The sequence below is a fragment of the Acanthochromis polyacanthus genome, chromosome 9, assembly GCF_021347895.1.
Source record: "Acanthochromis polyacanthus isolate Apoly-LR-REF ecotype Palm Island chromosome 9, KAUST_Apoly_ChrSc, whole genome shotgun sequence".
Lineage (NCBI taxonomy): Eukaryota > Metazoa > Chordata > Actinopteri > Pomacentridae > Acanthochromis > Acanthochromis polyacanthus.
The window spans coordinates 11,303,850-11,325,243 of record NC_067121.1 but is presented as its reverse complement, the minus strand read 5'-3'; the positions used below and the strand labels follow the sequence as shown (position 1 = coordinate 11,325,243).

Genomic DNA, 21,394 nt, shown 5'->3' with positions numbered 1-21,394 from the left:
GAGCACACCAGCTCACCTTTGTTCAAACACTGTAAAATTACTCTACACTACATAATGGGAAGTTTTAATATTGGAGTAATTCAGTTTAATATATATTTGAACTGGAAATCAATTTTGAAGAACTATGATACAGAAAGTTCCAACCTGAAAGCCAACAGGATTGGTTTTTCAGGTTTGTGACATATGAAACCCAGGAAGTGCAAAACAGTCTTTTTGAGACTGCCATTGGTGCACTGCAGTTTAAAGGTGGAAATGTTCCGCCACGACTTTGACTGCTAATTCCACCTATGATGTGCCATTTAGCATATAAAAAGCTCAATATGAACATGATAACAAAGGACAAAACTTGATTTTTGAACAGAATTTCTCAGTTGTTTGAAGAAATGTCACAATTTCGGGGTGGTGTAGTAAACTTTGAGGTACTGCAGCAACAAAACTGTCACTTCTGAGTCAACATTTTCACATTTTGATGGATACGATCTAATTTTGACCAGTTCTGAGCAGGAAAAAGCAGTGACAAGACGTGTGAAATTAACCCAAATGCATGTTTATTGAAGTCAACAACTGAACTGGTTTTTTAACCCAAAAAAAAAAAAACCTCCCAAAAAAAACCCCAAAAACAAACAAATCCAAAAGAAACAGATACTTCATGAACAAAACAGCCAACAGACGCAAAACCCTCCACAGCATGCGGTTGGGTCTCGCCTTGATGACATCATCAGCCATAGTACAAATTAACATACATGACAGCACTATTCCCGTGTGATATGGATATTTATTTCAAAAGGAAGACTTGTCATCCAAAATAATGACGCTGAAAACAAAGACATCGTTTTTAGTCACTGAAATAAGAACGTTTTTGTTTGTTTTTTTTGTGAATGCAACACACATTGAGAGTGTCTCCGGAGTCTGTTTGGGTCAATTAATACACACCTCACACTCATACACAAACACACATACACACACATAAGTACAAATACACCATAGGAACAGACATCATGCCTGCTGTGCATATCCAAATATGTGTGTGGATGTATATGTACCCTAAAGTGTGTGTGTGTGTGTGTGTGTACACGTGTGTGTGTGTGTAAAGTATGTATGGGTGCACTTGTATCCTGTAAAGGCAACACTATATACATGAAATTATATAAAAATGGTTGTTGAAACAATAAAATATGCAACAAATAAACTAAATTTCTAACCTTCAAGTTTTGGAGAATCTAATTTAAAAGAGAAAAAAATCAATTGAATTCAAAATTTAAGATTATGCACACCTTTTACAAAACATAATTTAAAAATCGATTTGTTTATCCTACGGAAAGAAAGAAGAAAAAAAGGAGATGAGCGGCAGATAGTGTGCGACTGCCTGAAGAGGAGTTGGTGGAGCAGGACAGCTTGAACTGACTGAAGAGGGAGAAGAAAAGCTGTTGTATGCTGGCATCTGGTGACAGCTAGTTCTTACTGCACGAATGCAATGAAATATAATTAAGCTGACTTCATGAATCAACGCTGCTGCACCCCCCAATGCGGTTTTTAATGTAGCAGAAAAAGCAGAATGAGTCCTAGTTGAGGGGTGTTTTTCTGCCGTGTCGAGGAGCTACAGATGGATATAACTGGGACAGCGTTTGCAGATCAGAGAACGGCAGCGAGGTCTGCTGGGCAGCTCGTCTCTGGAGAGAAGTTCGTCGGCACATCTCATCTCCAGCACTATCTACAGTTTCCCAACCATTTCTCATGCAAGCTACATGCTAGCACATTAACTAAGACGAAAAGGACAGGACGATAAGTTACAGGCAAGTACAGGTCCATTAGTTTGTAAAAAGACACTACAGTTTGTCGAGTATGAGGCAGGTTTTTCCTTTTTCTCCATTCACAGAGCAGGATTAGACTTGGGGGTTAAATACAAATCAGTGGTAACATCTGTCCAACAGTGGACACTTGACTCCGCGAGACGAAGACGATTCTCTGATCTGCAAACAGTGAAAAACACGAGTTAAACAGTGGTTTGATTTCACCTTGAATTGGGAGTTCAAGCACCGTTTAAGCCAAGTTTACACTACAGATGGTAATGGAAAAAATAAAAAAACATCACAAAAGCTGACCCTGCTTCAGGTTACCCTATAAAGTATAGCTAGCTTATTTAGCGTACTAGCCGAGCGACTCGCCAGCTAAGTAGCAACAACGTAGAGGGGGGAAAAGTACAGTCCCTGAACATTCCCGGAAAAAAAAAAAAGGTGTACAAAAACTATCACAGACGTAACTGTCTACGGGCAGCAAATGGATTCCTCTCCAGAAGCGAAGAGCCGTCTAGAGACGCTACATCTACGGTTCGTCTACGTGGACTTTCTGGATGAAGAGACGGAGAGTTGACCGGCAAGGAGAAATCGATCAGAGATGGAGCTGGAGGGGGGAGAAATGATGAGGAAAGAGGGGGGACGGGGGTGAAGGTGGATCAGGACGCAGACGGGATGATTGATTAAAGACTGAAAAGAAATGGACGAGTAGAGAGGAGGGAGGGAAATGAGAAGAGGACATTTGAGTTTCCTAAATGACTTTTCTTCAGTGTTATAGCGCAGCCCAGACTCCAGCTCGGCACATTGCCCGCCAAACCAAACCTTGGCATGTGTACAGTCTGGAGCCCAGAGCCTCTTAGTTAGATTGCAATCAATTTCCATGACTGGGCCAAGTGGAGCTCACCGGTGCCAAGGCGAACTCCCAACCTTAATAAAACATTGTTCATTTATGGGAACCTTTTGCTAAGCTGGTGAAGGATGCCTGTCTGCAACGACGACACACACGCAGAGAAAGAAACGAAAAGAATTTTTTTCCTTTTTTTTGCCAGGAAGTTTGTCATAATGCATGTATGCAATCCTGTTCGGCCGTGTAGTGGAAAGCCAAGCGAGCATTTTCACCTCCAGAAGCAGCAAAGTGCCAGCTCCTTAGAGGAAGTCATGATGTCACCGCTGAATGGATTTAGTGCCGGGCGGCCTCGCCAAGACAAGCGAGTCTGCTGCAGGGAGAAAAACGGCAAAGGTGAGCGGCAGGTTCAGCAGGGGCCAAGTGGAAGGAACACCACGTCTCCAGACAAACTCCACCAAACACTCGGACACCTTTTTGAAGCCGAGTTCAACCAAGGTCTTGCTACAGATTAGTGTTTGGGGCCGACAAAAGCAAGGGGGGACAAAATGGCGGCACTGAGTACACAGAAAAAACAGAAAAGTCAATAAAGTGAACAGCACCAAAACCCGAAAAACCTCAAAATCAAAAGTTGGGAAATTAGATTCATGGACTGACAGACACTGTAAACTGTTAACACTGACGGCAACACACCGAGACGACGACGAGAGAAAACCTCTCATAAAAACAAACCAAAATAAAAAGGAATAAAAGGTCCAAAACAAAATAAGAAGGAAACATTCTTCATACAAATATTTGCAGTTTAAGGTTAGTTTTCATCGCAACATCTGTGTTGTTATTTTCATATTTTTTTCCCGAGATATTGATATTTTTGACTCTGCATTTCCACGCATGTAATAAAAACAGGCAGGCTTTTTTTGAGTATATAAGTTACTGTAATGCAGTAACAGACTGTATGAGATACAGGAGAGAGGGAGCTGTAGAGAGAAGGAGAGACAGAGGGTAGAAACAGGACAGAGAGAGTGTATTTACAGCACACCAAACATTTTCTGTCAAGTAAAAAGAATGCTATATAATTTTATATATATATATATTTATATATGTATACTGGAGCCCCTCGGCTTGGTAGCACAAAGGTGGGAATGCTATTTTTCCATGAGTGTTTTTTGTGGCGGTGCGCTGCGGAAATGTTGACGGCTCGTACCGGGGTTTTGTGAGGACAATGGGAAGAGGTTCGATGGCATAAAAATGATTTATTTCTGTAATATTTTTCCTCTCTCTGCCACAAGGACTGTTTACAGAGGGGAATCTGCCTGGTTAGACGGAGGAGGACGAAAAAAAGGTGAAAACCTGGTTTGAATGTCGAGGAGGGAAGTGAAATATCAGCTCGAGGAATGTGACTTACAATTTTGCTTTTTCGCGGCGCTGACAGTTTAGAAACAGGATGCTAGTTAAGGATGCGTTACCAGGAGGAGGTTTGTTAATCCAAGTCTGTGTGAGTGAAGAGATCCCCCCCACCCCACCCCCCAAGAACCGACTCATGTATGTATGTTTGTGTTTGAGTGTGGTTGACTTCAGTTCATCCGTATGTCAGTGCAAAAGAATCTTACTTCCCTGTATCAATGCAAAGAGGGTAGTAACAGTTGAAGCTCGACCCGTCGCTTTCTTCTGCCCCGCAGTTCTTTCCCTCCCGTCCCCTCCCATCATCCCTCCAACAGAGTGAAGAACTGAAGTGTCGTGAAAACAAATGGAGGTTTTTTCCTTCACTCTTTCCCTCCCCCCTTCTCCTCTACTTCCACATCCTCCAACTTTTCCTCCTCCTCCCGCTCCTTTCCTCCACCACTCTGTCCTCTGTCTAGATGAAGTACTCCTTCTTGTCCTCTGCTCCGGAGTGGCCTCCCTCGGCGTTGATGATGGCCGTGTCGGCGTCGGGGGCGTCGTCCGAGCCCTTGGCCTCGTGGGTCAGATACGTTCCTGTGGCAGAACGAGACGCCAAGTGAGCGAAAGAACAACAGTGAATTGGGGGGGAGGAGTGACAAGATTGTTGAGGCAGTTAAAGTCAACCACTGGAACTGCAGAATGACCAGAGCGAGGCCAGCAGAACAGAGGTTGTTGTAAACACTGAAGTGGCAAGATGGTTCCAATATGATGTCTAAATTATCAGTTCAGGTGCTTTGTGCAACCAGCTTTGGCTTTTAATATGGATGTGTTACTATGTTGGCAAGTTTTCTCTAACTCTCTGAACTCCAGAACTTTCCTGAAGGATTAAAAAATGTGTTATCTTTATAAAAAAATCAGCAAAATGACTAAATTTATCAGCGTCAGAAGGTGTAAAAACAGAAAAAATGGTCAGATCTTCAACTTTCTGACAATCCCTTGACTACTATTGTGGGATTTGTATTTCCTTTGAGAAAACTAACCAACTCTAACCTCAAAATTGTGATTTTAAAATATATTTTTTTCACCAAAATCACTTCATTTTACACAACTCATTTAAAAAAATTGCCAATAATGAACTGCTAACATAACAAGATCCTGCAAAAAAAAACAGAGAGAAGATACGCATAAAAAAGATTTGTAAAATAAAATGTAAGTAGTAAAATTGTCAAGTATGCTGTCACTTTTTCAGTATTGACAACACCTGTAGGCACAGAGTTTTTACATTTAAACATTCTAATAATCAAAATTAATACAAAAAATTGTTTTAATCATTCACATCACTATAACTGTCTCATACTGTCCAGACATTTGTGAATTCGCTCTACTTCCAGTTATAAAATCGTTAAAATTAAACCATTTCTCAGCACTAGAAACTGTAAAAACTGAAAAAAATCATCAGATTTTCAACTTTCTGACAATTCTTTGACTAGTATTGTAGGATTTGCATTCCCATTGAGAAAATTAGCCAAACCTAACCTTTAAATTTAGATTTTTTTTAACCAAGATTACTTTATTCTTCATATCGCAAAAATTTGCCAATAATGAACTGTTAACACTAACAAGATCCTGCAAAAAAATAAAAAATTTAAAAAACAGATCGAAGACAAGCATAAGAATAATTTAAAAACAAAACAAAATGTAAATAGTAAAATAGTATTGGTAATGTCTGTGGGCACAGATTTTAAAATACATAATTTGGTGAATTATTTTTCCTTCTTTTAAAAAAAAATCCTTTATGTCACTTTATCCGTGTCATACTGCACAGAAGACATTTGTGAGTTTTCTCTATTTCTAGCCATAAAATCGCCAAAATGACACCATTTATCAGAGCTTTCATTTAGCATTTATCAGAAACTGTAAAAGCTGAAAAGAACGATCAGATTTTTAACTTTGTGGAAGTCCTTGCACGAATCATGAATGATGTTCAGTCTCTGAGAAAATTAACTGAATCTAAGCTTAAAATATTTCATTAAAATCTCTTTTTTCCGACATGTCTCATTTAAAAAAATTACTACAAATAAACTGAAAACACTAAGACAATATAGCAAAAACAGATAAAAGACATGCATTGAAACAGAGTAAATATGTATGAAGTAACATGCAGTATACAGAGCTTTTTTCCTTTATTTTACAGTACTGGTATTGGTAGCACCTGCGAGCATAGATTCTTAAAGTTTTTGTAAAATAAATAATATTTAACCTTTGTTATTTTAAATAATATTCGGCAATATAAATGCGGTACTGCACAGCAGACATTTGTGAATTCTCTCTATTTTTAGTCATGGTTGTGCTGTTTTCGTAGAGGTGCAGGACTTTATATTGCAGTGAAAAATGAACCCACAGTGATTACAAACAAGAGCAAATAACACCCAGAAACTGCTTGGAGTTCAGGAGGTTAAATTGATGGCATGTTAGCAGACATAAAACAGCAGAAAAACATGTTTTTTGTGGTAGTTTGTCAAAATTAGGCAACAAGTCAAGTCAACTTAAATGCGAGAATTACAAGAATGTTTCTTACTGAACTTGTACTGGGTATTTGACCACATACAGTGGGTACGGAAAGTATTCAGACCCCTTGAAATATTTCACTCTGTCATTGCAGCCATTTGCCAAAATCAAAAAGTTCATTTTATTTCTCATTAATGTACACTCAGCACCCCATCTTGACAGAAAAAACACAGAAATGTAGAAATTTTTGCAAATTTCTTAAAAAAGAAAAACTGAAATATCACATGGTCAGAAGTATTCAGACCCTTTGCAGAGACATTCATATTTAACTCACATGCTGTCCATTTCTTCTGATCCTCCTCCAGATGGTTCTGCTTCTTTATTGGAGTCCAGCTGTGTTTAATTGAACTGATTGGACTTGATTAGGAAAGGCACACACCTGTCTATATAAGACCTTACAGCTCACAGTGCATGTCAGAGCAAATGAGAATCATGAGGTGGAAGGAACTGCCCAAGGAGCTCAAAGACAGAATTGTGGCAAGGCACAGATCTGACCAAGATTACAAAAGAATTTCTGCAGCACTCAAGGTTCCTAAGAGCACAGTGGCCTCCATAATCCTCAAATGGAAGAAGTTTGGGACGACCACAACTCTTCCTAGACCTGGCCGTCCAGCCAAACTGAGCAATGGTGGGAGAAGAGCCTTGGTGAGAGAGGTAAAGAAGAACCCAAAGATCACTGTGGCTGAGCTCCAGAGATGCAGTCGGGAGATAGGAGAAAGTTCCACAAAGTCAACTATCACTGCAGCCCTCCACCAGTCGGGGCTTTATGGCAGAGTGGCCCGACGGAAGCCTCTCCTCAGTGCAAGACACATGAAAACCTGCATAGAGTTTGCCAAAAAACACATGAAGGACTCCCAGACTATAAGAAATAAGATTCTCTGGTCTGATGAGACCAAGATTGAACTTTTTGGTGTTAATTCTAAGCGGTATGTGTGGAGAAAAGCAGGCACTGCTCATCACCTGCCCAATACAATCCCTACAGTGAAACATGGTGGTGGGAGCATCATGTTGTGGGGGTGTTTCTCAGCTGCAGGGACAGGACGACTGGTTGCAATTGAAGGAAGGATGAATGCGGCCAAGTACAGAGATATCCTGGAGGAAAACCTCTTCCAGAGTGCTCAGGACCTCAGACTGGGCCGAAGGTTCACCTTTCAACAGGACAATGACCCTAAGCACACAGCTAAAATAACAAAGGAGTGGCTTCAGAACAACTCTGTGACCGTTCTTGACTGGCCCAGCCAGAGCCCTGACCTAAACCCAATTGAGCATCTCTGGAGAGACCTCAAACTGGCTGTCCACCAACGTTCACCATCCAACCTGACAGAACTGGAGAGGATCTGCAAGGAATAATGGCAGAGGATCCCCAAATCCAGGTGTGAAAAACTTGTTGCATCATTCCAAGAAGACTCATGGCTGTACTAGCTGAAAAGGGTGCTTCTACTCAATACCGAGCACAGGGTCTGAATACTTCTGACCATGTGATATTTCAGTTTTTCTTTTTTAATAAATTTGCAAAAATTTCTACATTTCTTTTTTTTTTCCTGTCAAGATGGGGTGCTGAGTGTACATTAATGAGAAATAAAATGAACTTTTTTGATTTTGGCAAATGGCTGCAATGACACAGAGAGTGAAAAATTTCAAGGGGTCTGAATACTTTCCGTACCCACTGTATGTATATGTAAAAGGACACCTAAAGGGTTAAATTTATAGATGAAAGATGAAGTTTCTAGACATCCAGTTGACACGTTAGGGGCTGTTTCAAAGCGAAATAAAGCCATAAAAAAGCTGCTTAATCAAAGATTATATAGTATGTCGCCATCACATTTAAAAATACTTTATTTTTCTGACAAACTGAACCTAAATTTCAAGTATTGTTTTTGTATTTTAAGCTGGGTTTCAGTAAACCTTTGAAGCGTAATTGAATCCATGTGCAATGTTTGGCTAGGATTTTATTACACGGATGATATATAACTTCTATGTTCTATTTTGTCTGTTTCTTTTAGTGAGTGAGTGTTGGAGTGGATTCTTGACCTTGGAAACAGTAGATTGGCAAAAAACATTATAATATATCAAAAACAATAGCATATTCTTTCATAGAGAATAACACAAGAATACATTTTTTCACCTGATATGAATGAATGTCCATGAGATGTGACTGAAATGTCTGGGAAAGGCTTGGTGGACTTTTTGTCAAACTGCATGCTTGTTGCTGCATGCTCTGTACTGATTTTAATCTAAGCGTGTCAGGTTGTTTATCAGTTGCTTTTGCGTGGGAACTATGCACCATCTACTAACACATAATGGCACCTGTGCACAGGTGTCCAGAGCAGCCAGGGGGAATCACTGGTGCAGTGACACGGACATGAGCCCGAACAGACCTGGCACCTGTGAACGCCAGCCACCAGGCAGTCATGTTCAATGTTCAGGAGCAGCTTGAAGCACTAAAGTCAGGAGTTGAACCGTGCTCACTGTGCTGTTTATCACCTGTCCCACCTGGGTGCTGAAACAACTCTTTATTACCTTTGCGACTCATTTTTGTTTGTCTACATGCCAATTGTGACAATTCGAGGCCTGAATGAGGGAGTCTAGCTGTCGTCCACTTGCAGAGAAGTGAAGTTAATTACCTGTCCCGTCTGGGAAGCAATTAAGTTTCTATCAGATCACTTTAAATCCGACGTTTGGCCATATGAGTGGGAAAAATATACTGCTGATACATAGCTGATGTGGGGAAATCGCACAGGAAGTTGTGTGAGCCAAAATGTATTAAAAGGCAATGAATAAACATTCACTTATTGTCATTCATTCATTTTCCCATTCTGCTTGTGAGGCCTGATGCTTAGAATTCCATTTGCATTTCTGCGTGTCCCTGAATTCATATGCATATGCTGCTTGTAGGTGTGAGATCCAGCCTTGCTACGCGTGTATCCATATTTATGCAAGTGTATCTCCGTGTTCTGCTCATGCATGCATGCATGAGTGTGTCTGCGCGTTTCTTGCATGTTGCGAGCGGGTGACCTTTGTGTCTGATGAGGTATCTGCCGAGGACGATGAGGAGGCAAAGCAGGATGAAGACGATAACGGCTACCACCCCTCCGATCACGGCGTGGTCCACCCCTGAAGAGGTCGACATGGCAGTGGGGTCTTAAGGAGAGGTCGAAGAGGAGAGAGGGAAACATGAGAGGGGAAACCACGTGGTCGAGATCAGAAAAGAAACAGAGAAAAACGAGGAAGAAACATAGAAAAGGGAGACAGGGTTTGAGAGCGGAGAAGGGAGAAAAGGGGGTTGGCAAGTGAATATTGGTGGAAACGGGAGACGGGATGATGAAAGGCAGCAGAAATAAAGAAAGAGACAAAGAGAGAGAGAGAGAGAGAATAATGGGGAGAGTGACAGAGAGACGTCAGAAAGAAAAGAAAAGAGCAGGGGAGCAGAGAAGACTTGTCAATATGTAATACCAAAAGCAGGAAAAAAAAACTTCAGAAGACAAAGATGGGGATGTGAAGAAAAAAAGCCAGGCGAAAGAAAGGATGCCAATGCGTCACCCTCCATTAAAAATTGTTCGTGACTAACATGCAACAGGATTGTGCAGTTTACAGACCAAGTCTCGATCACTTATCAGAAGCTCTTGGGAACATAGACACGCTCAAGATGTCGGGTGAAATCCTTTGCATCTCAATGATTCAGTGATTTTATGCCTCTCTATGAATTGAACTCTCAAAGTCTTAAAAACCCTCGACTGGATTTTCCTTCCAGGGATTATAAGTACCTCCACCAGGGATCTCAACCTCCACAGGGCCCCAAATCCCTAAATTCAGTTTGTGTGATGATTTTATTAACTACAAATTGAAACCTATCTGCGACTTTATTCCAACCGTGGCGGAATTTATTGTATTTCAAAATTCTCTGAAGGTTGTTCATTTTGGCCTCACAGTTTTGCAGTTGTTACTGACAAAATTGGGGGATGCTTATTTCAGGTGGGAATTAAATAAAAAAACAGCCTCAGGCCTAAAGTGTTAGGATTCTCTCTTTGGTCATTGTAGTGCTAGAGAATAAATTTGAGGAAAAAAGAGAATGAAGAAGAGTTAAAGTGGTCCTCCTCAGCAGACGTGAAGGATGGACATATTGTAGATAGCAGATGAATTTTGGAGGATTCTACTTGGCTTTTTCATGGTGGCGAGGGTGAATAAACAGTTTAAAGAAATGAGCAGTGTCATGGACAAACAGCGTGCTGGACGACCAAATGTTTCAGTTGAAACTAAAGAATTGGTCATGGCTAAAATTCATGTTAGCCCCAAAAAATCACTTCCCCACTCTAACCCTGTCTTTCTATATGTCCATCCTTCACGTAGTAGTTCAAAGAGTAAAATTACAGTTTTGAGATTTCCCATGTGTCCAGACTTTAAGGACACCCTGCACAATGATTTTTTAAATTGCATATTTTGGGACTGCATAAAATTACAGTCAAAGTTTTGCAAAAATTGACTTTGATTATACTTGTTTCTTTTAGGTAGCTTGCACACTAATGTACAGATGGGTGACAAATAAAAGGAAAAATCCTCTTTAGTGCTCCTTGGCATTGAACCACTATATAGTCAACTATATAAAGAGCTCTCCTTGCAAAAATGACACTTTCGGACACTACTTGAGTCTCGGCGCTATTAATTACATCACTGCTGTCGCTCAGTTAAAACATATCAAATGCATGTCGGTTGTAGTAGTGAACTGACCGGCATTTCTGTGATAAATTCATATCAGACTAAGAGGATTTTCGATAAATAATCAATGAAAATAACTTTTTTCCTTTGTTTGTGCTGTGATACATTGCTCCGCTTTCATTAAACATATCATTTTAAAATTTTATATTTTCACACCATAATTCATGGATTGATCTCGTGCCTGCTGTCATTTCAACAGGATACAGATATAGAAGAGAGACGTTTGGTAGAAAATATGCTGTAATATACACAAATCATCTCATCTGGCTGTCATTCTCCTTTGACATAATGCATGATGGTACACATTGCTGGGTCAGTGTGCATTGTGGGATATTCTGAGTGCACTATAGAGGGTGTAAGCAATCGTAGCTTAACATTTGAACAGCACCACATAAAGGCGGACACGCGACATATTCCACTATATTCTGACTGATTTCTGACACAGATAAGTCTCTATAGGAGGGATGAAGATCATTCTTTCAAAAGATATTCCCTCATTTGGTGGTTTCTGATGGTGGTGAAGAGCGCTGTCTAACATGTCGGTCCAAAGTCTCCCCTTTGTGTTTAGTTAGGTTGAGATCCAGCCACAGCATCTGATTCACATCAATTTCATACTCATCAACCCATTCTGTGACCCCTGGCAAGAAGACCTCTACTTCCTCATCTCTAAAGAGTTGAATTTTTTTTTTTTTTTACAGACGTAGGTTTTTCACCCAACAACAGAGACGTGATATTTTGTTCTCCCACTTCAGCGGCTCACCCCTCAGAGAAGAAAGCAATCTAAGTGGAAATAATATGATACATCATTTATTTTCGCCTGACTTCTCAGACCTGAGCAAACGCTGGGTCTCAATTTGGCAGTCACTCAGATAGGCACAATTCAAAAGCAGCACTTCTCATACCAAAAAAGCGCAAAAATACTTTTTAAAAAAACAGATAATGGAGAAATAAGAGGGGAAGGGAGTTGGAAATAGAGACAAAACCAATGTGGAAGGCAAGGATTGAACCAGAGGAAGAAAAAGCTGGATTATACACCCAATCAAATTACAGAAAAGACACATAAGCCCCTTTCAGACATGTGCTCCTTCCTATTAATCTGCTGAACATGTCGGTTTCATCCCTGAATGAGCACCTAGGTCACTTTTCTGCAAAAGCAATCTTAGTAACCGAGAAACTGGTAACATTTCTGTGTGACTCATTAATGGATAGGCATTCGCAAGTGACAGTTCTTAGTTTTTTTTTCTCCACATTTTATCACTGAAATTGGTCCAAAAACCTCCCAGAGAGCAAATGACCCAGCTTATATGCAAAAGAACCCTTTTTCACCCAACAATTTCATATCTACCATCACAATTAAACTTCACTGCAAAAATGACAGGAGTCTGCAACAAGCCTGATTAATGAGGTTCAACAATAATAAATGGAATCTGGGTTTTTATAAAACATTACAGGAGCTGAAGTCAAGTTTGTTGCTTCCAGTTGTTTGTAGGAGTTTTTCCTCTAAGTAAATTAAAAATGAACAGCAGCAGGATCCAAATGAGGACAAAAATGGCGCACAGCAAAATAGCAGTAGCTTCATTAATTACTTATAATTATAAATTATCCATGATGTGGAGGCAGGATTGATTAGGATTTAACAGCAAATCAAATTGTGATTTCTTCTCAGTTTATAAGCTGCAGTTAAATAATCCTCAGGTTAAGTCCTCCATCACAGCTGTCGAGATATTTTTAGTTTTCTGCTCAGAAAGCAGTAGTATTTAGATTAACTCACACATGGACGGAGCTTTCACTGCTTCGGAAATCATAAATAAACAAGGCGATTAGTTATGTGGACAGCTTGATAAGCCTGCCATTAGTTTAGATGAAGTCTTTTGTGTATTATTGCTTTATTATGCACAAAGCTTAAATTGATGTGCTGTCCAATAACAAATGACAAATATTGTATCGTGGTTCTCTCCCTCTCTGTTGAACATTAAAAGGAAAAGTGACCTCAGTCTCAATGCCATCACTTCAACGCACTGATAAAATCAACAGCGTTACATATTCCATGTCTGAAAGGGGCTTTAGAGGCACAGCAGCAGATAACCAAAGACAAATCTGAAACTGAAAATGGAAGGAAGAACCACATTACAGTCACCAAATGATGTGATTAATGGCCAATTTCTCGGGGGGGGGGGACAATTTTAGCCAGTTAGAGAGGTGAAGGGCCTGACAGCAGCCAACCAGAGGCCGACTGAAGACAGAGGAAAAAAGAGAAAAGTGGGGGGAAAAAAGAGGGTGAAGGGTTGGAGGGACCAGTCAGAAAAACACACACACACACATAGAGAAAGTCAAACACACACTCTGGCTGGCCGGTGTGGAGGTGAGAGGGGCATGCTGACGAGGCGAGACTGAGAATGAGCCCATAAATCCTGCTGTCAGCATCAAAGGAAAGCAGACAAGACCCAAGAACACCTCGAAGCCTGACCCCTCCCTCCCTCCCCAGCGCTAGCACACACACATAGGAAGACACACAGAGAAAGACACACAGAGGAAGTGGAACACTGCGTAAATGACTTGTACCACTTAAGAGGTCATGCTAGTGTGTATGTGTCTCTGTGAGATAGATGTGTGCCTGTCAGAGCATGTATGGGCAACAACAGAGCATAACGTGGGCAGGAGTATAAAATATTCATCCCTCCGCTCAGAAGTTCAAAGTGTCCCCAGACTCCTTTTTTTTCTTTTCTTTTTTATTCCTAGTGTGACAGACAGGCAAAAAAAAACAAGACAGAACTACAGAGAGTCAGACGCACAGACAGCAGGTGGACGGAAAAGTTAGAACGACAGAAAGTCAAAAAGACGACAGGTGACTTGGTGGAAAAGTTATACCTGGAATGTTGACTGGATCGTCTTCTCAAGTGGATGAGTAGGCGGATTGTTGAATGTTTGGATGGATGGATGGATGGATGGATGATAGATGGATGGATGGAGGGATGGATGGTTTGATAAGTGGAGGAGTGTGCATTGAGGATTAGGGATTATCAACAGGAGGAAAGAGGAAAACAAGAAAAAAATATGAAACAGCTGTGACACGGCCACACAAATGCCATTTTTGTCCTTTCATTGTGCGTTCCATGTGCAAATCCCAGCTACACAATGCAAGCACAAACAGTTTCTAGATTATTTTATTTGGAATGCTGTGCTCCATTACTACGCTTCTTGCTTGTTTTACAAGTGTGTGTGAAAGAGTGTAACTGGGTTTACCTGTGAAAGTGTAAATTCCATTCAGCTGGACGGAAACTGGGGGAGTAAGGGAGGAGGACGAGGGGGAGGCAGGGGTGTAGGAGGAGGAGAAGGAGGGAGTGGCAGTGGGAGGGGTGATGCTCGTGGGGGAGGGAGTCGGGGAGGAGGATGAGGAGGTTGAAGGAGAGGACGAGTCGGGAGAGAATGGCAGGTCGGGGAAGAGGGCGTTGGAGAGGGTGGTGGTGAATTTTGGGCTGGATGTGGAGACGTCAAGGGAGAAGTCGGAGGAGTCGGAGCCAGACCCGAAGAAGTCGGGAGGAGAGAAAGAGGAGGAGGAAGTGGAAGAGGGAAGGAAGGATGAAGAGGTTGAAGAGCCGAGCGAGGGGAAGAGGGAGTCGGGGAAGTCTGGGTCTTAGCAGGAGGGGATGTGGGTATAAGCAAAGCGCAAAAAACACACATACAGAAAAAAAAAACGGCCACGGATTGAACGAAAACATGAAAGCAAAAGGGGAGCAGAAGCGTATGATCGAGCAAAAGCGGTTGGATGGCAAAGCGGTGCCAGTGGTTGGTTGGTTGGTTGGTTGGTTGGTTGGTGGTTTTTGGTTGGTTGGTGGTGGTTATGGTAGCGCGGTTTGGATGAGATAAAAAACAAAAACAAAAAAAGCACAAAACAACAAACAAAAACAGGAAAGAAAATCAGAAGAGAAAAAAGATGGAAGTACAAGCAAAAGCCACAACAAACGACAGAAGAAATAAAAAAACGTGATGAAGAAAAAAGAAGAAGACATCCCAAAACCCTCCGTCTACATCCCCACCGCACATCCCCACAACTTATTTGCTTTTTTTCTCGTTACCTTGCACCAGGAGTACGTACTCCCCCTGGCCGTTTCCAATGCCGTTGCCGGCGTTGCAGAGGTAGACGCCATTATCTGATTTGTTGAGCATTGAGAAATGCAGGACGGCACCTTCGGCTTTGGCCAGCGAGGGGAGCTCTCCATCCTTCTTCTCCCATCTGTAGGAAGTTGGCCTGAGTGAAGGGAGACAGAAAAAAAAACAGAAGGAGAGTCGTGAGCCGAACTGTACATGTACAAAGTGAAAAAAGCGGTGAAGTGATGAGAGACGAAGGGAGCTGTGACAAGCACTGCAGAAGTAAGGAGAAAAAAAAATAAGGTTGAATGATTGAGGTGGCCAAAGGAGAGCAATAAAGACAGGAAAAAAGAGGAGAGCAGGTGAGAACAAATAAGAGAAGTTTGGAATTACGGAGGAGGGAATGAATGACGGGAAAAGGGGAGAGGAGTGTCTCAGATTGGAGGAGAAAAGAGATTAAAAGAGATGGAGGGAGAAGAAGACAACAGAACCAAGATCAGCATTTCAAATCAGCCTGTGCTGAAAAAAAAATCCATTCTGCATAACAGATTGTGTATGAGAGAGATAGCAAGACGTGCCCTGATAAAAGAATCAATTATGCAAATGTGCGAGTCCTTAAGCACTGTACAGTAATTACAATGACGGGGAGTCTGAATCGGGGACAGACCTGAATGTGCTGGACTGATTAATCGCTCTTGGAAATGTAAAAAAAAAAAAAAAAAAAAAATCCTCCTAAAGGTGCAATCTGTAAATTCTTTATCCAAGTGGGCATTTGTGCCAAAAAACCTGGTATAATTCAAGCTCATCCATTCCAGTATTCCAGCATCTAGTAGGATGATTCTAAGCTGTAAAACAACAACTCTATCTGTTGTTGCTCCTGGGCAACAACAAAACTGGCTGAGAGCTAATGAAAAAACATAATCTGCTCCCTTGACACTTGCTTGTTGAGCAAACACTCGGAAAGACTGAGTCAAAGTTTCAAATGCATTTCATTTTAGCCCTATAAATCCTAACAATGCTGGAGAAAAAAAGGAAAGGGAGGTCGTGTTCAGTCAGCTGTCCTGGGGCGAGTAAAAGACGATTATTCAACCGTAAAGTGTTTAAAAAAACAAGCGGCCGTATGTTTTTTCTCTTTTTTCTTCTCCGTCATCTGGTTACCTGTAATAAAATGTAATCAGCTGTTGTATTACACTGTCTCCGATTGCCAGACAATATGCAATTAACTGAACAATTAACTTCACATTTACAGGCTGTAACTCGTGCAGTGTTATTAAACATAATGCCTAATATGAGTTTATATGTTATACAGCAGGTAGTTTAAGTGCAGAAGGCGGACTGCTTGAAACATGCACGTCTAAATCCTGCATTTTATTCTCGGCTGAGAGCTCTGTTTAAGTGGAAACTTTTCAATTAGCAGGCATGCATTAGTAAACACAGCATAGAAACCATGATACGCTCACAGACATTCTTTATTGTAATTATGGCTACTTTGGTGCTGCACACGCCTCCCTCTCCCTGTTGGAATCATTATCACTGCACAGAAGGAGCTTTTGGGTGTTTTTGATAAATTATTAATATGAGATTTGTTAAATTATGCTAATTTATAAAAAAAAATCTTCAACACTTATTTCTACCAAAAGTATCATGTTAACAGATAGTGGTAGAGATTATTAAAAGGATAAGAGATTTGTTTTTTTTTTAATGTTGCTTTTTATTTTGAAATAAAATCCCTACAATGGATTAATTTCAGATCGCATTACTTTCCCTCTTTGCTGAGTCAGTCTGCAGCAAGATCACACAAAAAACAGAGAACTGTTGGTACAAGATAAATTTATTTCCTCCATTGGTGATACATGATTAAAGTAAGTTTATCAAAATGAAGTAAACAAGTATTATGTGCAAGTGATACATACTTAAATCATCTGATACCTCTAAAATGAAGAGGTTGGTTTGCTGTAGCTTAATTTTAAGGAAAGTCATCTTGAAGTTTCCAATTTTGTATAACTTTGTATGAACTACATGTAAATTGTAAAGCATAATTTTGTCATTGCACCTCTACTGTTGGATCCTTTTCTATACTCTCCAGTCAAATTAAAAGGACACAGGGGTTGATTTGCTGCTGAAAAACATAAAAGCTAACAGAATAAACCAAATACTCACACTTTCACTGAAACTAGAATATTAGCTTAAAGGAATAAAGTGTAATTTTAAGTTAATAAACCAGGAAATAAAATGAAATCCACTCCATAAAGTGCTTTACTTCAACTACAGCTCATCTACACTTTTTACAGTGTGCCTCCCACTGAAGATGGACAGACTTGCTGCTGCTCTGATCTCTATTTTTCTGTTAACAGCGGATGCCCCGATAAATCACCTAACTTTGCAGCTCTCTTCAGGAGTTTTTCAGCTTGTTTCCACTCTCGGTTCTGGAGCTCACAGTTTAACTGTTCTGATTCAGCTGGCTCTCAGCAGTGCAGTTTCGAGACACATCAGGCGGCTCTTTTCAGCCAAAAAAGCTCTGATCAACCTACTGTTACTCCCCGCTCAGCACCACACATCACACAGACAAAGTCAGCGGTTAGCTGGCAAAGAAAGTGGAGAATTTCGCTGCTAAAGAGGCCGACATTTCCCCCTGGATCTTGGTGGAGACCAAAACAAAAGGAGAATGAACAGCATTTCTTTCTTTCTTTCTTTCTTTTTTGACTTCAAATGAGTGATAATGGTGCTCTGTGTCTGATGTGCAAATAAAACTCAAACAAATAAAACTTTAGAAAATGCTGCCAAGAATTCAGCATCTTTAAAGTTGTGTGCAAAGTTTAATTTAATAAAAAAATCAAAAACAGCTGAGGGCACTGACGAAAGTTAGGAGCAGAGAGAGCATTTGTCGAGCTGCAGCTTCCATCGTAACAAGGAGAAGGTCAGAGAGTGCAGTGAAGTGGCTCGTGGATATGATTCAGTGGTTTTTAGAGAAGAGGAAGATACACCAGCTTCGCCTGCAAAGATAAGCCAACTTATCCTACAAGGAAACAGTAAGAAAAGTACAGAACATGGCAGCTTTATCCTCCGACAAGTTCCCGATTATTGTGATCTTGTTACATGCCGCGTGCTGTTTTCTAAACATGGTTGTGACCTTTGTACACATCAAGAAACTTCACATGCAACACTAGAAACACTCGCGTGGCATAAACGTGTTAAGCGAATGGTCGGTTAAATGATTTGTGAGCAGTCTGTGGCGGCGCTGATCAAATAGACGGGAAATACAAGGGAATGTAGAGCACAAAATCCTTTCTCTTCCATTAGAAAGTTCTTGCCGCCGGGTGTCAAGGAAACACGGCAGAGAATTTGATACGCTAACGTATCCTTCTGAACCTGACAGGAGGTGACCACGCAGGGGAGGAATGAGAAGGGGAAAAAAGCGTGTATTGTGGAATAGAGTGTGACATTCAGTGGGTTTGATTGGGGAGGAAGGAGGAGGATGCAGGAGGACAGGGGAGCCGAGTGTCTGGGTGTGTCGGAGGAAAGGTGTTGTCATGGTGATTGGAATTTGACTGACAGCTGCAGGGGCCAACCTGGATCTGATTTGATTGGACACTTGCTCATCCACATAACTGAGCATCACTCGCAGACAGCAGCTTTCTCTTGTTTGCTTCAGTCTTAGTCACCGTATCTTTCCCCTCCACCTACGCTTTCCTTCCTTCTACCTCTACTGTCTGTCTCCTTCCTTTACCTCCTTTCTTTTACTCTTGTATGTTTTTGTATTTTTTTTCCACACATCCTCTATTGCTCAGAGGCTGGAGAAGTTTGAACCCTTGCACCATCAAGGCCATTCAGAACCATCTATTACCGCAGAACATACATTTCTATCATAGGGCAAAGGCTGTTTCATCCATGGAGTCTAATTATATCGCATATAAACAGATTCCTCGCACAGATGCATCCCCTTCGCCTTCGCCGTCTATGATTTATCGATTCCCGCGCCGCCTGTAAAAGCACGTATACGCAACGACAGTCACCTCCTCCTCCCCACTACTGGCTCCGGCTGCCAATCAAACTTCACAGCCACTCGCGTGATGAGATGACAGCGACGGGAGGGGATGACAGGGAGGCAGGGGAGGAGGGTGGAGGGTGGAGGAGTTTAGAGGGAAAAGGTGCGAGGGCAGATAGAGGAGAGTTATAGGAAAGGACAGAGATAGAGGTGGGGGGGAGGGGGGAGGCATCGTGACAAGGCAGAGGGGGTGGCAAGCGGGGGAGGGGGGGTGAACTGTGAGTGACACAGCCGAGCAGAGAGATACCTGATGATGGAGGTGGGGGAGTCAGAGGAGGAGGTGAGCGGATCGATGGAGGTTCATCTATAATGCAGAACGGCCAGGGGAAAGAGTGTATTTGTGTGGGCAGAATTTAAGACGCCGGTTGCAGTTTGCTTCCCGATGAGGGAGGAAAGAAACGAACAAAACTGTCTGCACACCATATCAGCGGACACGCAAGAGCTTGTACGAGCAGGTGTTTTCACGCCGCGTGTTTATACACAAGTCGAAACAAGCGACTGTTTGCACGAAGACGGTGGCACAAACTGAGCATGGTAATGTGCTTACAGGTGTTGGGGAGTGTGTGCAGACTGTCACTGCTGTCAGCTGCACACTCAGCTCCAAGAGGTGTGTGTGCACGCTCTTATGGTTGTGTATCTAATGCACAGTTCGACAGCTTTTCAGTAGTGAAATGCATGCGTGTTTATTGTATTGATGGCCGAGGTGAAAGCTTCGACTAGTGTCAGCACAGCAACATCCAACCTGACCTGTTCATTAAAGGCCAGGCTTCCATCAATACATGTTCCAGTAAGACAGGCCGAGGTTGCTGTGTAAAGAGGCAGCATTTATCTGAATCATGTCATGCACTCAGGCTCCCCAGAGAGGAATAGTATGAAGAATCGCACTTGGTTCGAGTGATGAGGTGGAAGATTACATAAAATAAATAAGGCTACCTGCACGTGATGAAAGAGAGCACATAGAGCCTGAATTGACTGCATGTTCACATCGGTCTCATGCTGGGGAAAATCTAGTTTTTGTCCTTGTTTTTTATTCACTAGAAGACATATCGTGAGTAAAATACGCAGTCAGGCCATGAAACTGCTGGATTATGATCACAGTCTCAAAAACATTCAGACTTCTGCAGTTCCATTTGTTAAAAAAAAGAGTCTTGTCAACAGATGAGAATATTTTGTCGCATTGCCCTTCTTCACAATTGGTTTCTGGTTCGAACATGCTTAGCCAAATAACGCCAATACTACGACTTGTGTACAGTGGAGTAGTTTGACAGTGTTTGTGCAGAGCTGTAGGTGAGCTGGTGTGCTCAAGCCGCAGCTAGTGGGAAGAGGTGGGTGGAGAAAGAGGCAAATATTTATTAGATTTATAGATCTTTATCTGTGTGTAGCATGTAAACTACTGGATCTATCTATCAAGATTTACACATTTTAGAGGAAACAACAGTGTAGAGTTACATCCGAGGGATAAATCTTTTGAATATGTATTTTGGTACATGGACACAATCAATTTTAGAGGTTTAATCAATCACTGGAGTGGGACACTAAAACATATGCAAGGTTTCATGATCATGTCCTGTGAGAAAGCAAAAGCAGAAGTAGCGTGAAGTTGTGGCGTCTTGAAAAGTGTCAAACTTTGACGGCAAAAACATCCAACACTAACGGTCACAGATGATTTCTTTTAAACATGTTCACGATCTATTTCAAACCTTAGGCAAGTTAGCTGAAGCTGATTACCTTAACTACACCTCACAATACAGATGGCAGGTAAGAAAAAACAAAAACATTTAAAGTCACATTTTTGGAACTTTTGGCACTCTGGTGTTCCAAATTTTGACATTTTGGAACTCAAAACAGAGACAGTGCTTGTAGTTAAGGTATGAGGATTTCTCCGTACTCCTGATTCCATCATACTGATTTACCACATGATTCACTTGTCCTGTTGCTCTTGCATACTAGATGAACCACATG

General features: G+C 41.4%; 1 protein-coding gene across 2 annotated transcripts in view; it reads right to left on the bottom strand.

The window, feature by feature from the left end:
* Nucleotides 1-526: 526 nt before the first annotated feature.
* The window catches only part of cadm3 (cell adhesion molecule 3), a 113,931-nt gene continuing 93,063 nt past the window's right edge, over nucleotides 527-21,394 (bottom strand). For both annotated transcript variants that reach the window (XM_022208669.2, XM_051953305.1), the window contains exons 8-10: nucleotides 15,375-15,547; nucleotides 9,601-9,726; nucleotides 527-4,611 (exon numbers count right to left, since the gene is read on the bottom strand). In XM_022208669.2, coding sequence (XP_022064361.1) covers nucleotides 4,493-4,611; nucleotides 9,601-9,726; nucleotides 15,375-15,547 — 418 coding nt within the window. In that variant the 3' untranslated portion in view covers nucleotides 527-4,492. The remainder of the gene's footprint in view (nucleotides 4,612-9,600; nucleotides 9,727-15,374; nucleotides 15,548-21,394) is intronic.